Source organism: Strongylocentrotus purpuratus, unplaced genomic scaffold (assembly GCF_000002235.5).
Source record: "Strongylocentrotus purpuratus isolate Spur 01 unplaced genomic scaffold, Spur_5.0 spur5_scaffold_6, whole genome shotgun sequence".
Taxonomy (NCBI): Eukaryota; Metazoa; Echinodermata; class Echinoidea; order Camarodonta; family Strongylocentrotidae; genus Strongylocentrotus; species Strongylocentrotus purpuratus.
The window spans coordinates 8,946,450-8,960,560 of record NW_022145612.1 but is presented as its reverse complement, the minus strand read 5'-3'; the positions used below and the strand labels follow the sequence as shown (position 1 = coordinate 8,960,560).

Below are 14,111 nucleotides of genomic sequence, written 5' to 3'. Positions count from 1 at the left end.
GACATTTTGTTTCTTCATTACGTGTAAGATTTTTTAATGTGTATTTTTTTCCAATTAAAACAATGAATACAACGAGATTCTATGTATACTCTTAAATTGTATATTTTACTGAGTAAGAGAGTTTGAAGGAAAACAAATTTTAGTATGTTTTTGTTTTTGTTTTCAAACGACGTGCTGCTACTGTAATTTCCCTTCTAAATTTGACAACTTTCTATGAGGTATCAATAAGGCAGGTTATGGTGACAAACATTAAATATCTACTATCCAAGAACTATCAAACTACATCAATCAATGCATATATAATGTCTCTCTTTCGGGGAATTTCTCTCCTATAGAAGTGCTGACAAGAAAAAGGGTACCACAATGCCATCCGGGAAATTCAATTAAATGGATTAAGTAGCGATCACAATTTCAGTTGCAGATCTCCTTCAAAATTAACGCAGGACAGGTCTTCCGACAGCCCTGGTCCAGTTGTTATTCAACTACATACAACATCCCACGTATATAGTTAATGGGAAATTCAATTCAATAAGGATTTATCAATATGTTTAGTGCCTAAAAGTGCCTGTAAGCGGACGTAACGTTATAAGTTTGGCAATTTTGCTTTTTGGTTTGTCTGTTGTTTGGGGGATGGGGTCGATGGGCAACAAAATGGGACGGCACTCCCTTACTCATTCACTTGTATTAGTTCGATAAACTTCAAGAGTATTAATCATCAAAAAACTATTATTCTCTGTATTGTTTAGAGTCTTCGTTGCTAAATTATAGGTTTTTCCGTCTATTTTAACACCTCTTTTGATTCAATTTTTGCACATCTCATAGTCAATTTCGCATGCAATTTCCTCAAAGTCAAATCAAATTCGTCATTAGTGAGTCAACATTGCATGTGCCTTTCTCCATTCTTTGGGTGGTGTTTAAAGCGACTAGTGTGTATGTTACTCGGTCAAGAGATGATTCCATTTAAGCAAGAGCTGAAGATCCTTTCTGGCCACCGGGCCGTCTCGCCGTGGATCGCTTCATTAATTTACTTTCTAACTCAAACATAGCACAGCACCGGCATCATTCATCAGTTCGTTCGTTCGTTCGCGTCTCCTTAGATCAAAGATATAGCCACACATTTGTCCATCATTTGAACACAATTTTACAACTTGTATTGAATGTTCCAGGTTAACCAAGTTAACACACACATACACACGTGAAAGAACTCATGATGTTTTTCACCCATTAGATACATGTATAATTACCAGCAAGACAATCACCACCAAGGACAACCACCCCGGACTATTACTTCAAAAAATACATTCCGCTTTTATCAAAACCAACTTAATATCAGGGAGGATTTCCCCTTTAATGAACAAGGGAGTAGTTTTCAGGAGTTGGTGTTATTGTCCTCGGGGGAGGGGGGTAATTGGTCTGATACGATTAAAACACAGCAAAGGTTTTCATTACATGGGCATTGGGCTATGTGACCATCATCTCATTAATGTGAACAAAATATTGCATATGCACATAAATGATTGAAAATGAATTTTAGTGTTATTTTCAATAATCATCTTTTTAATAAAATATACTAGTCATTTTCAAAGACTGAAGTATTCATACAATCAAATAAACTCTTTCATATATCATTGAGATGATCAAATGAAAAGGTAATAAAAAGCATTCAATAATTAACTCTTCATATGCCACACAACTTGAAATACTGTTAAACTCATGTTAAATTCCATGTTCATTACTGCAATTTTCCATCAAACATAAATCAACAGAATTATAATTGCAATTGAATGCACAGAAAAAGTCCAAAAAAAAAAAAATTAATAAATATTCTTTGCATGCGTAATGATGTTTACTTTTACTGTTCCAATATTAATTTGTGACATGGAATAACTTGTGATATATAATATAGTAAGGCACAAGTGAATAAATGTGAATTATCAAACACTTTCAATATTTCTATTTGCTTGAAGATTTTGGTTGTGTGTGTAACCATGAGAAAAAAGCATTCATGTGCACTTCCCAATAAAAAAAGAGAAGAAAATAAAAAGCATTATGAGATACAAGAAGCTTGATACGTCTCTGATTTGGGTCTCGTCTCAACAGTTGGGTACAAATGTAACAACATTAGTTTTATTCTTTATATAAAATTTAAACTACTTTCAAAAAAGTTGAACGTTAAATAGGTCAGCAACACATATACATGTTTGTACTTGTGTGTGATTGGGTTTACTGGCTAGTGCCAGGCTATAGAATTGTAAATGTTAACTGTAAAATAATATTGACGAACAATTTTAAGCAAGTTATATTAGGTCAAGTTATCGACATGAAAAAGAATGGAGAATTGTCATTGGGTGACTAGGAAGACTGGTCTGGAAAATATTTCTTTAGCTTATGTGATCATGAACAATATTTGTAACATGGTTATCATAATAATCATGAATGAAATATGTTTGTTTGAATTTTCCACCCGTACATTTTTTTTGCATTTTTCAAGTCTGCTAAATCATCCTTAGTCTAGCCTCTTTCATCATAACAAAAAACACTCATATACTTATTGGTGACTGAGGCAGTGATACATGTATTTGGGTTCACATCCTGTCATTCCAAATGCATGTTACATTGACATGAAACAAGTGACTGTAGATAAACATACTTCTCATGATCTCTTTAGATGTAATTTTCCTCTTTTAAATGTCCATTTGATCTAATCAATATGAATTAATTTACATCAGACAAGATTTCACTATGCACCATATAAAACATTTACACTTCATTACTCAATAGACATGCACATTAAATGTAAACATTCTTTTTACCCTTGACTCAATTATCATGATTTTGTTTCACAAGATTTTGAATCCATGAAAGTCAACAATGTCTCCACTTGGTTATCATCGAAGAGAAATACTTTATATTCAGGAGCCACATCCAGTGCTCACAGTTACCCTTAAAGAACAGAGAAGGGATATTTGCTACTGTATGTAGCCACTGAATCATCAACAAGATACTTACAAGCCGACACTTACAAGCAGCATCTAAGATATTTATCAATAGTACTTGTGTAGTAAAATTGTTAAATCTCTCAATAAAAAATAGATATTCAAATAATGTATATTTCTCCTTCATTTCCACTTCTATATCAATACTGATCATCATTCACTATCTCACACATACACAAACTTGAAATAAGGATGTCTCTTCATTTACATGGCACAGTTTTCTGCCAAACAAGGTAAAGCCCTATGACTGAGGCAATGATCCCCCCACCGGCTCCGACGCCCTTGTTGACGTAACCAAGGGCAGCCAGGGGAATGAAAACATCCGAGAAGTCGAGGATGAACTGTAGCCTTGCCTTGGTGATGTCTGACTCTAGCCGCTGGCGCGGGACTGGCTCACCTGCTCTCTTGAGCTCCTTGAGGCTGAGGGAGAGCTTCTGTAGTTTGTAGAGGTCTTTGATAGTGAGGGCTAGGAGACCTATCAGCCAGAACCGGGCTGAAGTCTCAGACCATTTTTTAATGTTTACCTAAATGAATAAAAATAACATATTAAGTAATCTCATTGTTGTATGTATTTAAAGTGGATTCAGTTAAAAGATCCTGGTGTGTTTCATTGCTTCCCACTCTAGCAGTAAATTGAAAATAGCCAATTATCATGTAGTCATGTACGTGTAAACTAACAGATACAGCTGTTTTGTCATGCAAGATATCGAAGACTGAAGACATTTTTAGAAAACTTATAATACTTTTTTAATTAAAGGTTCAAGTAATTTCAATATGGAAATCCCACTAATCATGTTACAAGTGATTCCAAACATTTTACCAACATGTAACCCCTAATAAAGGCAAAAGTTAACATATGCTGCAATAATGCATCACAAGAACTTACGTCAAAAAGTTTAATTTTGTGCATCCACACAACGTGATCTGTCAGAAGCCACAGACTTTTTCCTAGGTAACCAATCAGTTGCAAGCTAGCCTCAGTATTGTCAGTGGATGCCAATGCATCTAATGCTCTCTGCAAGAACTCAACAGACCTCAGCATACGAAACACTGTTAAATGGGGAAAAGAAATAATACATGCTTATTTAAAAAATATCTAAACTATCTGTTATAGCCTTACCTTTCTATGAGCATACAAATGGAAATTTTTTGGGATATTTTACTCCTATACTCTTAACAGAGACCTAATATATGGAAGGGAGAGAGGGCAATGTAAAAATACTATCAACAGGTTGCAATGCTTAAAATAACTGAACACAACAATATAAAGTAAAATTAATTCACTACACTGAATGCCATTTAGGCTCATAAATGTTGACACATGAATGAATAAAACATCGTTTTCATATTTAGAAACATTCATGTGATTACCTAAAGAAAATCTCACTTATCCATAACGATCAAGATCAGAAAGAATGTACATATTACAAAGACGAGCAATACCTACTAAAGATGTGTTTTTATTTATTTTGTTTTTAAAGACATAAGAAAAATTCAAAAAGAAAAAAAAGATGTAAAATAATATGTATGCTCGTTACTTACACTTTCTTGAATTTGAAACTGTGGATTCTAAATTCTGTATCTTCTCAAGGGCAAATTGACTTGCTTTATTATTCCCATAGTACCAGAGAAGAAATCTTGTGGTATACTGTGTGATTCTAAGATAGAAACGAGAAGACAACAAAATAAAGATCATTAATATTCATTTTCACATATATGACTTAACCAACATTATCTGCTACTGCTACCCCCCTCCCCCAAAAAAATCTCTCAAAGAAGGGCCTTGACTGTCTCCTATAGTAGATTATTATTGGTAGGTATCTTATATTCATTGAATGCAGGATCTACAGGTAGTCTAGCCTTCAATCTTAAAGAGATGCTAATGATGCTCTAGAGATTACCACTAGGCTCTGCTTCTCATCAGTAGTCATTTCCAACTCTTTTGTAATAATTAAAATTACAAATATCTCCTTTTCTAATTGCAGCGAAGTCTTCGTTCACATTTCAAAAGTCTCAGCTCGAGGCATATAAACCATAGAACTGGTGCTTTTCATTTTAAAGGATTGATAATCAAAAGGAAAGACCAGGAACAGCATGGTACCAGTCAGCAGTTTTACATCAGTGTCATATATCTTGTATCAAGGCAATAAAAGCAAACATTTAAAGCTTCATCAAGAACTTTGAGCCAATTTCACTCAACCAACCACAAGACCATCTATTTACCCACCACATTGATTAGGGTACATTAATGCAGATTTTGCTGCTATAAACTATTTTCAGTCAAATCATTAAAAAGAATGTTGATACAACTTAGTTTTCATGGTCATAAAATACTATGAAATATATATATATATATATACATAAAATTGCTGAATTGGTATAATGTATGACCTTCTTAGACTTAGCTAGGATGACTTTGCACTACACAGAGCAGACGACTGGGGAACTAGTGCTGACTTAGTGACAAACCCTGACCTACATTCTCTCTGCTCTATAACTGTGACTAGTCTGAGAGATTCTTTGGGGTTTGGTCAACTAAAATTGATTCTTAATTTGTTGTCTTCCTTTGATCCCACCTCAGTTTCTCTATTTTTTTTCTTCTTCTTCCTCTTTTTTCTGAGTATGCATTCATCTTCCCCCTTTTTTCTGGGGGTGGGGGGGGGGGGGCTATTTGCTATTTCAACAAAAATACAAAGAACTGGGGATATCCAGACAATTATAAGTTACAGTTTTTTGGTTAAAAGTTTAGTGCAATTTCAAATGATGTAGTGCATGTTCATCAAAAAAACTGCAAGAATTGATACGATTCATAGACGCAGATAAATAGATAAAGTATCAAATATCATGGAAGTCCCTCATTTGATATAATCCAAGTTAAACAAGAAATTTCTTGACCATAAACCCTCAATAGAATTTAGAATATTACAAGCATGACAAGCACTATCAAACACACCTCAACAGCAGCAATATGATACAGACCCAGCTAGGCCACAGAGGAGACTATTTTACTCTCAAATACACATTCAAAAATTGGTTTGTTTTCTTCGCCCCTCTGCATGGTCGCCCGTTTGCAACACATGCAATCTTTCATATGGACCAAACGCTTCGGTCTCTGATATCAACGGTTGTTCCGCTGTGACTACGTCTGGCTCTACTGACTACCTATACAGAGTCAAAGACTGAAGTGCATTGTATGGATTAGCACTGGCTATAGGGAGGGGAGGCTACACAACGAAGTTTGTGTGTGATTATTGCTGATCTCATTGCACGCAGTAGCTTTAAGCAATCGGATAGATTAGCTGAAAATATGGCCTTATATATTGATGTTTTATGATGATTTTTTCAATTTTATTTCATAGTAGGGGCCGTCGGAAATTAGATCTAGATTCTAAGTCGATCTAGATCTACTCTAGACCCATTTTCTTTCCAATCGTCATTTTGTCCACGTCAAACCATGCAAACTGAGATATTAAAGAAAAACCAAGGCCAACTGGTCGAGGGTATCTTTTTCGCGTGAAAATCTGCTATACCAGACGGTTACTTATTTCTGTCTATTTTTCAAAAAACAATAAACCCGTAAATAATCATATCTGATTGATACACGTCTGTAAAAACCCAATTACACACATACACACACACACGAAACGCGAAAAGTCTAGATGAGTGAGACTCATAGAGATATATACTACTAACATATATATATATCTCTATGGTGAGACTAGATCTACTCTGTACAGTGTATTTCTACCCTCAGCTCAGCTCAGCTCAGCTCAGCGCAGCGCGATCGCGAGCTACGCCACGGCAATGGCATTATTCATGAACCACGAACACTTTTTAAAAGTAGACTCGAGCTCGAGCTCGAGGCCTACAACGAAATAATTTCATACTGGAAATCATCAAGTCATTGAATGAATACCTGTAAATTTTATCCCTGCCTTCAGTATAGCTTAAATATTTGATCAAATCACGGATAGGCTCCGAGGGGCGGGTTTGTTTCGCCATGATTGCAGCTGTGGGTTAACGTTGCAAGTTCGAAGTTCGAGTTCGATGTTTCAGAGCTGAAATTTCCGATCAAATTATTGAGTTCGTAGAACGTATGTACATCCTCTCGCGCTAGCATTCACAACAGTGAAGAGCTAGCCGAAAATTTCAGATTGTGAAATAAGCCGAGTGTTGTCTGTACTGCCCGTTTTGTTGGTAAGAAATTTTATTTATTCGATTACTCTTTGTTTTATATCTATAATATAGTGCTAAATATTATACTATCATATGCAAAATAGTGTGTAGGTATACTTTGCTGATATGAGAACAAAGGTCGAGCGTTTATGGTTAAATCACCACTCTGATATCAGGTAATAAGAATAAAGTATTATTAATAGTCCCATATATGGGCGATCATGATTGCTGTAACTCCAAAATATATTTAAAATGTTTTTTTGTTTTTTTGTTCCTTTTTTTGTGTGAATCGTGCACTAACCTGTTTAGTAGTTACAACAGGTTTCTTCTTCTTCCTTGTTTCTTTTTCATTTTCTTCTTCTTCTCCTCCTAAGTTCTAGCTTCTACTTGACTTCTCCTTCTTCTTTCTGCTTCTCCTCCTTTGTCTTCTAATTTTTGTTCATCTTCTTCTCTTTCATCTTCCAACTCTAGTTCACTCATATCACTTTTATTTATTCATTCTTGTGAATTTTCAAATTTTTTTTCAATTCGTAGTGTACCATCATGTCATATCATCCTAAAAGCTTAATTGAAAGGCTGAGGGATAGTCTAGAGAGGAACAGATTGCAGGAACCTTATGAAGAGGCAGAGCATGCGATTGCTGGAGAATGCAAAGATATGTGCCCATTAAAGGAACAAAAAGAGTAAGACTACTTTTGCCCTTCTACTTTAGAATATAAGAATTTCTGAATACTTTCACTGTATGATAATATATCGTCCTCTGTCCATTTTTAAATTTCTCAATGTCTACTGCTCAGGCTCTTATGAATTGTGCATGTTCATGGTTTAAATGAAATTAATTCAATTAAAAGTATATCAGAATTCCCAATTTGTGTTTGGGCAATTTGTGTTTGGGTAATTTAATTGTACAAAAAAAAAACAATGAGAAGAGGACTATTGGGAGAGTAGAAGTAGTAAAAGGGAAGGGTTCTCTTCAGTGTTCATCTACTCGTAGGAAACAGAAGGATGGACTGCAAATTGAGAGTGTAGAAAATTTAAAAATAGGGAAGGGTAATGTTTATTAAAATTGGGGTAATATTTTCCAGACTTCTCACAAAATGAATTTGGACATCCAAATTATTTCCAAAATTATTAGAGAGAGATAAATGTTTTAGAAACCTAAATTACAATGAACCACTTGTGAATAAATGCTTTGTTTTTGTACTTGTTTTAATTTAGACGAGAAAGACAGAGAAGGCTTCATTTTTTGGAGATAGTAGCCGGAACTGAAAGAGATCGATGGTATGTAAATCCATGTCTTTCAATTTGTATAAGATAATATGCTATTTTCCTCTAGATATACTCAATAAATTATTTCTTTTATCCAATGAACATGTTTATTCTCCAGCAGAGAGTCCTCTTAAACAAATTAAGTTGTTTTGTAATTGTAGTATGACACATAAAAGTGAATTATCTAAAGAACATGTGCTTGTTTTTTCCAAAGTTATTAATAGTTATCCTATTCTAACAAAGTGTGCTGCAGTCAGATTTCTCTGATTCAGTAAATATGATAATAGTCACATTTTACAGATTGCTTACAAATCTTGAAGAAAAAAATGATTTCATTACAAAGTAGTCAACTTCTGCCGTCAGTTTGTTGGCTTCTATTCGTAACCATTAAATTAACAAAACTTCTAATATTGTCTTCATAGCCAACATGAATTATAAAATATGAATTATAAACATATCTGATATTTAACAAAATTATTTCTTATGTACTTCTCCTAGCCCAAAGGTTGACCATTCTCTTGCCATCAAGGAATACTCAAGACCAGCAGCAGGCAAAGAGGAGGCCAACCCCAGTGACCTACGACCTCCACATGTTCTTTTGAAGGTTGTCAATCACATTGTACAAAAGTAAGGATCAAAGCTGCAACGTTGTTAACATATATAACTTTCTGAATTAATTGTTTTGATGTATGAAAGGCAACATAATTTTTTTTTGCTTTTTGTGCATTATTTGAGATACAATGATGTAAATGATTAGGTGTAGATCAATTTCATGTACTTCTGCAGGTGGCATGAATATAGAGTACATGCAGGTGAAGAGCAATATACTTCCAAAAAGCTCCTAAAGAGCTTTGGGGAGAAAACAAGTAAATACATATAACAATTGCTGCTGATATACCACTCTTACTGTGGTAATTAAATCCCATTAGAGCTCCCCGAATTTCACACTGTGTGGTTACATCATTTGAAATGCTACCTGTAACTTCATATGCTGACTATTTTGCATTACTTCAATTGCTGTTATTGTTTGCTGCATTATGTACACGTGTACCTTTTTCTTTTTCTTTTTTTCAATATGACTTTCAATCCTTTCTCTCCTTGCCAGTGTTCTGACCCGCAATGACCTACCATGGTTCAAAGTCTACAACTTTGCCTTTGATCGCTTGAGGGCAGTTCGCCAGGACCTGGTCATTCAAAGAGCATCTGGCTTTGAGTGTGCTCTGATTCTGGAACAGTGTGTGAGATTCCACATCTACTCGGCTTACAAGTAAGAACTGAGAGAGTGTGTATGCATGAAAACTTGAAACACCCCCCCCCCCACCCTGCCATTCCTAGTTGGGAGGGGGGGGGGTCATTATTCATCAAGATATTGTGGGAGAAGGAAATGGTTGTCTAACCTTCGTAAGTCCTTCCCTTTCAATCATGAATTTTATATGAGGTAATATAACCTCTTCTTCTTTTTTAAAGAAAAATTAAAATCTAATTTACTTCAATTTGACTTGTTTGTGGGATTTCAGAAATGTTGCTCATTCAGTAGAATAAACATTAGTAACAAATAACCTCAACCATCTATAGCTTAGCAGCTGTTAAGAATTGTGGAGGATTATTTCAAGTACGGGTATACATCCATTGGCAGTTGTTGTTGAAAGAGCATATAATCTTTAAATCTAATTATTTTTTACTCTCTGCAGATTGTGTGCAGCCCCACTTTCAGAATTTGTTCCCAAAATAAACTCTGATCACACCAGTGAATGCCTCAAGAGGCTTCTATACATCTACCAACTCCAACGGCAGGAGGAGGATGGAGAATGTGATGAGACCCAGCGAGATGCTCAAATCCAGATGGAATCTTGTCATGTAATTTTCAGTTTGGGTGCGTATAAGGCAAGAATAGTTATTGTGGTGTTAGATTGTTAAACGTGAAGTAAGAAGACTCATCTATACAGTTAACACTGAGATAGTGGGACAGACATGAACACAATAAAAAAAAAAACATCATCATCCTTTGAATTATTAATTTTATTGTTATTATCATTATCATTAGTATCATTATTATTATTAATAATAATAATAATGTTGTAGTTGTTTTTGCCAACCCCTAAAATATTTAAAGCCAATAAAAAATATATGTTGAAACCCACTAGAAATATACCCTGTCATTTATAGCAATCTATGGTCTCACAAAAACTGATATCATTATATTCTCTCTACTTTGTGTCACAGGTTCGTTCAATGCTTTGTTCCATGTTTTATCATTGCCAAAATATATCAGGTGAGTATATGTGGTGGCATTAGATTTAAATAATTTGTTTTCGCAGTGTTGGAAATTCGTTCAAAATGTGTGGATTTTCCATATTCTGTTCAGTTTTTGTGCATTTTGTGTTATGATCATTTGATTCATAGGATTAGCATTTTTCAAAGAAACAACAATGCCTTTCAAGTGATTTACTATTAAAGTCACTTCTATATTCATATGAAACTAATAGACCCACATATTTCTTTAACTAGCAGGCTCTGTCTTCTTGTTTTTGGCAAAACCTATTCATGAAAGTTAGTGTGGATATCTAAATTAAAGAGACAATAAAAGTATTTGACATTCTACAATAAGTTGTCAAAATTTTGTTCCCTTCATTGTATCTTCCTAGGTTCAGCCCAAGATTGATTAATGCTGTAGCTCTCACAAAAGCCTTCTGGGAAGGGAACTTTATTCGTGTGAAGAAGTTAGCTGCCAGATTGAGTGCAATAGAAATGTGTTGTCTGCATACACATTTGCAACACATAAGGAGGTGAGTAAGGAGTTATATTAGATGTCCTCTAATCAAGTTTTCTCCCTCTTTCTCTTTCTTTATCATTCATTCATCTCTCTCTCTCTCTCTCTCTCCCTCCCTCGCTCTCTCTCTCTCTATCTATCTTTGCGTCTGTTATTGTTCTTTACTATTTCTTGGTCTCATGTGATTATTCCCACTTTCTGAGGATACATTTTCTGTCACTTGTCTCCTTGTCTGTGTTTAAAGCATTGCTATCCCCCATTTTTCTTCAAAATACACTATTATTATACTGTTCACTGCATCTCTTTCATGTTGCCTTTCTCTCCCCTCTCCTTCTCTCTCTTTTTCTCTATGTCTCTTTCTACCCCTTATCTTTCTTACTTTCATCCATAATTTGAGAATGAGATTTAAGATTTGTTTAAATAGAAAAGATGGAGGGAGGAGAGGGAGTGGAGAAAGAGATAATGATGTTCGAAACCTCACAAGGCTATGTTAATCTATGTTTCTCTTCTTTTCCCTTTTTCATTGTAGCCAAGCCTTGATGACAATGAACACTGCCTTCAGTAGTCGCAACCTACTCTTCCCTTCCCGAGTGATAACTGATTGGCTCATGTTTGATGAGGTAGAGGAGGCAGAAGATTTTTGTCATCACTTTGGTCTTGACGTGAAGGATGGGAAAGTGGCATTTTCCAAGAGTTGCTCGTTGCAGGATTACAAGCTTGTAAGAGAAATGTTGATGTTATGTTATGTTTTAGAGGGAGCTATAAAGATGTATTTTTTTTTTTTTTTTGTACCATTCTTTTGCCTCATTTTAAAAACCTTGCTAAATGGCATAGAAGACAATGTATATTAAAGTTAAAGACCAGTTATGGTCATGCGATTGCATTGTGAAAGAAACGTCGTGGAATCGATCAGAAAAGGTTGATCATCTAGCATATAAGTATTGGTGTGTACTGCAAGGTTCTCGAATCATCAAAATGATAAGAAATTTTGCCCAGTCTTCGTAAAGTTACAAGCACTGTACACAAAAAGATGTATATGGGACTATGCACACATGCGCGACACGTGCGTTTATCTCTCACAGTCCAATAGATAAACTAATTTACCAAATATATCAATTAGTAGGCGGTTTCCCAGCAAAATTGTTATCATCATGTATTAGTCAAAACATATTCTTTCACATGATTGGTAATAAGAGCTTCCATTTCATTTTTTGAAATTGGGGCGTTTCCAATACTCGTCTTTACCTTTAAAAGGTTCTCCAGCTCTATGAGAATTCTGTGCACTATTTATGTGATTGATATATTAGTGATTTCTTTAAATATTTTCCCAATGCATTCACTAAAATTATTTTAAATTGTTATGAAATCAAAAATAGTAAAAAAAAAAAAAAAAAGATTTATTTATACATTAAGATTAACTTTTTTTCATGTCCATTTACTTTCCTGCAGCCCCCAAAACGCCCATGGTGCACCTACGTAAATTGCCAGCTTGAAGCCCTGACCATACCAGATATCATTGAAGGAGCAGTGAGGTAACATTAATGAAGCATCTGAATTTCAAAGTACTCTGCACAAGTTATGTTCATTTCATGGTCAGTGCCCTACCTGATGCAGTATCCATGAAGAAAAGGGATGTACTGCTTTAAAGAAAGGATGCAATACTGGCTACAGGTTAGCACATTGGTCATTTATTTGTGTAATGACATGCATTATGTAATATTTTACCATCTAGAGAAGTGTGGCTCTTGACCTTTCAGGCCGTATGACCCTGTGCCAATCCATTTTTATGCAGTTTAAAGTGGATTGGTAGGCAGTTCTGTTGCCCCTAGAATGCAACACTTCATAGATTTGCTGGGGTTTGTTCAATAATAAATGGTTCCTTTAATAGTTCCTCCTCCTTTATAAAACACCAAACGATTCATTAGGGTCAATACCTCCAGATTGAGAACTATAGGTCTAGTTGACCAATGATCCAAGTTTACTACTATGAATAAAACAGATTGTGGGCAGTTTCTTTAAAGGGCAATCCAACCCTTGCAATAAATTCTCTGGTATGAAAACAGAAAAATAAGAGAAACAGAATGCCAAAAGTTTGAAATAAATCTGACCTATAATAAAGGAGCTTTGAATTTTTAAAATATGAGGTCATTAAATGTCTGTTAATGTTGGATATTCCTTTTAGAGTGCATGGTCTAATTTATGTGCCCTAAGTGTACATTATTAGTTCCTTTGTACCTTTGTAAGCTAGAAAATGTATTGTAACTGCTGGACAAGCTAATTATACAAATCATGAACCTTCAAATATTTTCTGATGCAAAAGTCTACCAGACTTTTACTTTACAGTTCATAGAGACTAAAGAAATACGCAAGCAGCAATTATTGTACTATATACAAATAGTTATAATTAATCAAGTGGATAATACATTTATGTTGAGGTATTAGAAAGTTAAGTACAATATAATGATTCAGTTATGTACATAAATACTGTTTTTACCATCAGTAGATCAAGCAACTCTAACTGACATCTGACATTTCTAAATCAGTAACTTTTGCTTTTAAATATTATAGTACAATAGCCTTTCCTCAAAACCCTAAATAGATATGGTTCACATAAGGTTCGAGTAATAGTGAAGACAGAAAGAAAAAAAGTTAAGCTTAAGAATCACTTGTGACACAATAAATCATTGATTTGTAAACATAAATGATGTTCTCTCCTCTTTTCATTACATTTTGGATTGAAATGCAATAAGATTATGGTTACGATTATAGCTCTGATAAACAGAGCAGTAATACTATAGAATTCACATTGGCATGATAAGAAAAATTCAAAATTTTGAAAAATGTATATGCTTTTATATGGTTCCTGAAGGTACAAGATAATATAATATTTTAGGCACTCT

At 34.6% G+C, this 14,111-nt stretch overlaps 2 protein-coding genes across 2 annotated transcripts; one reads left to right on the top strand and one right to left on the bottom strand.

Annotated features, from left to right (window-relative positions):
* Positions 1-1,528: 1,528 nt before the first annotated feature.
* LOC576910 (peroxisomal membrane protein 11A) lies at positions 1,529-7,067 on the bottom strand. Its single transcript, XM_774918.5, has 4 exons — positions 6,913-7,067; positions 4,539-4,654; positions 3,883-4,046; positions 1,529-3,520 (listed from the first exon to the last, which is right to left on the bottom strand). The coding sequence occupies exons 1-4, from the start codon at positions 6,996-6,998 to the stop codon at positions 3,197-3,199; spliced, it is 690 nt and encodes a 229-aa protein (XP_780011.1). The 5' UTR covers positions 6,999-7,067; the 3' UTR covers positions 1,529-3,196.
* Positions 7,068-7,072: 5 nt separating this feature from the next.
* On the top strand, positions 7,073-13,913 carry LOC579773 (SAC3 domain-containing protein 1). Its single transcript, XM_779869.4, has 10 exons — positions 7,073-7,193; positions 7,707-7,855; positions 8,391-8,453; positions 8,940-9,068; positions 9,547-9,708; positions 10,133-10,314; positions 10,665-10,713; positions 11,087-11,227; positions 11,741-11,930; positions 12,661-13,913. Exons 2-10 carry the CDS (start codon positions 7,716-7,718, stop codon positions 12,745-12,747), a joined length of 1,143 nt encoding a protein of 380 aa, XP_784962.2. The 5' UTR covers positions 7,073-7,193; positions 7,707-7,715; the 3' UTR covers positions 12,748-13,913.
* The last annotated feature ends 198 nt before the right edge of the window (positions 13,914-14,111 follow it).

Excerpts from the sequence above, each read along its gene's own strand:
- LOC579773 (XM_779869.4), top strand. The coding sequence starts at position 7,716 with ATGTCATATCATCCTAAAAGCTTAATTGAAAGGCTGAGGGATAGTCTA. Across the intron at positions 10,714-11,086 it reads TCATTGCCAAAATATATCAG|GTTCAGCCCAAGATTGATTA; the intron begins GTGAGTATATGT and ends GTATCTTCCTAG. Across the intron at positions 11,228-11,740 it reads CATTTGCAACACATAAGGAG|CCAAGCCTTGATGACAATGA; the intron begins GTGAGTAAGGAG and ends TTTTCATTGTAG.
- LOC576910 (XM_774918.5), bottom strand. The coding sequence starts at position 6,998 with ATGGCGAAACAAACCCGCCCCTCGGAGCCTATCCGTGATTTGATCAAA. Across the intron at positions 4,655-6,912 it reads GGCAGGGATAAAATTTACAG|AATCACACAGTATACCACAA; the intron begins GTATTCATTCAA and ends TTTCTATCTTAG. Across the intron at positions 4,047-4,538 it reads AGTTTCAAATTCAAGAAAGT|TGTTTCGTATGCTGAGGTCT; the intron begins GTAAGTAACGAG and ends CCCATTTAACAG.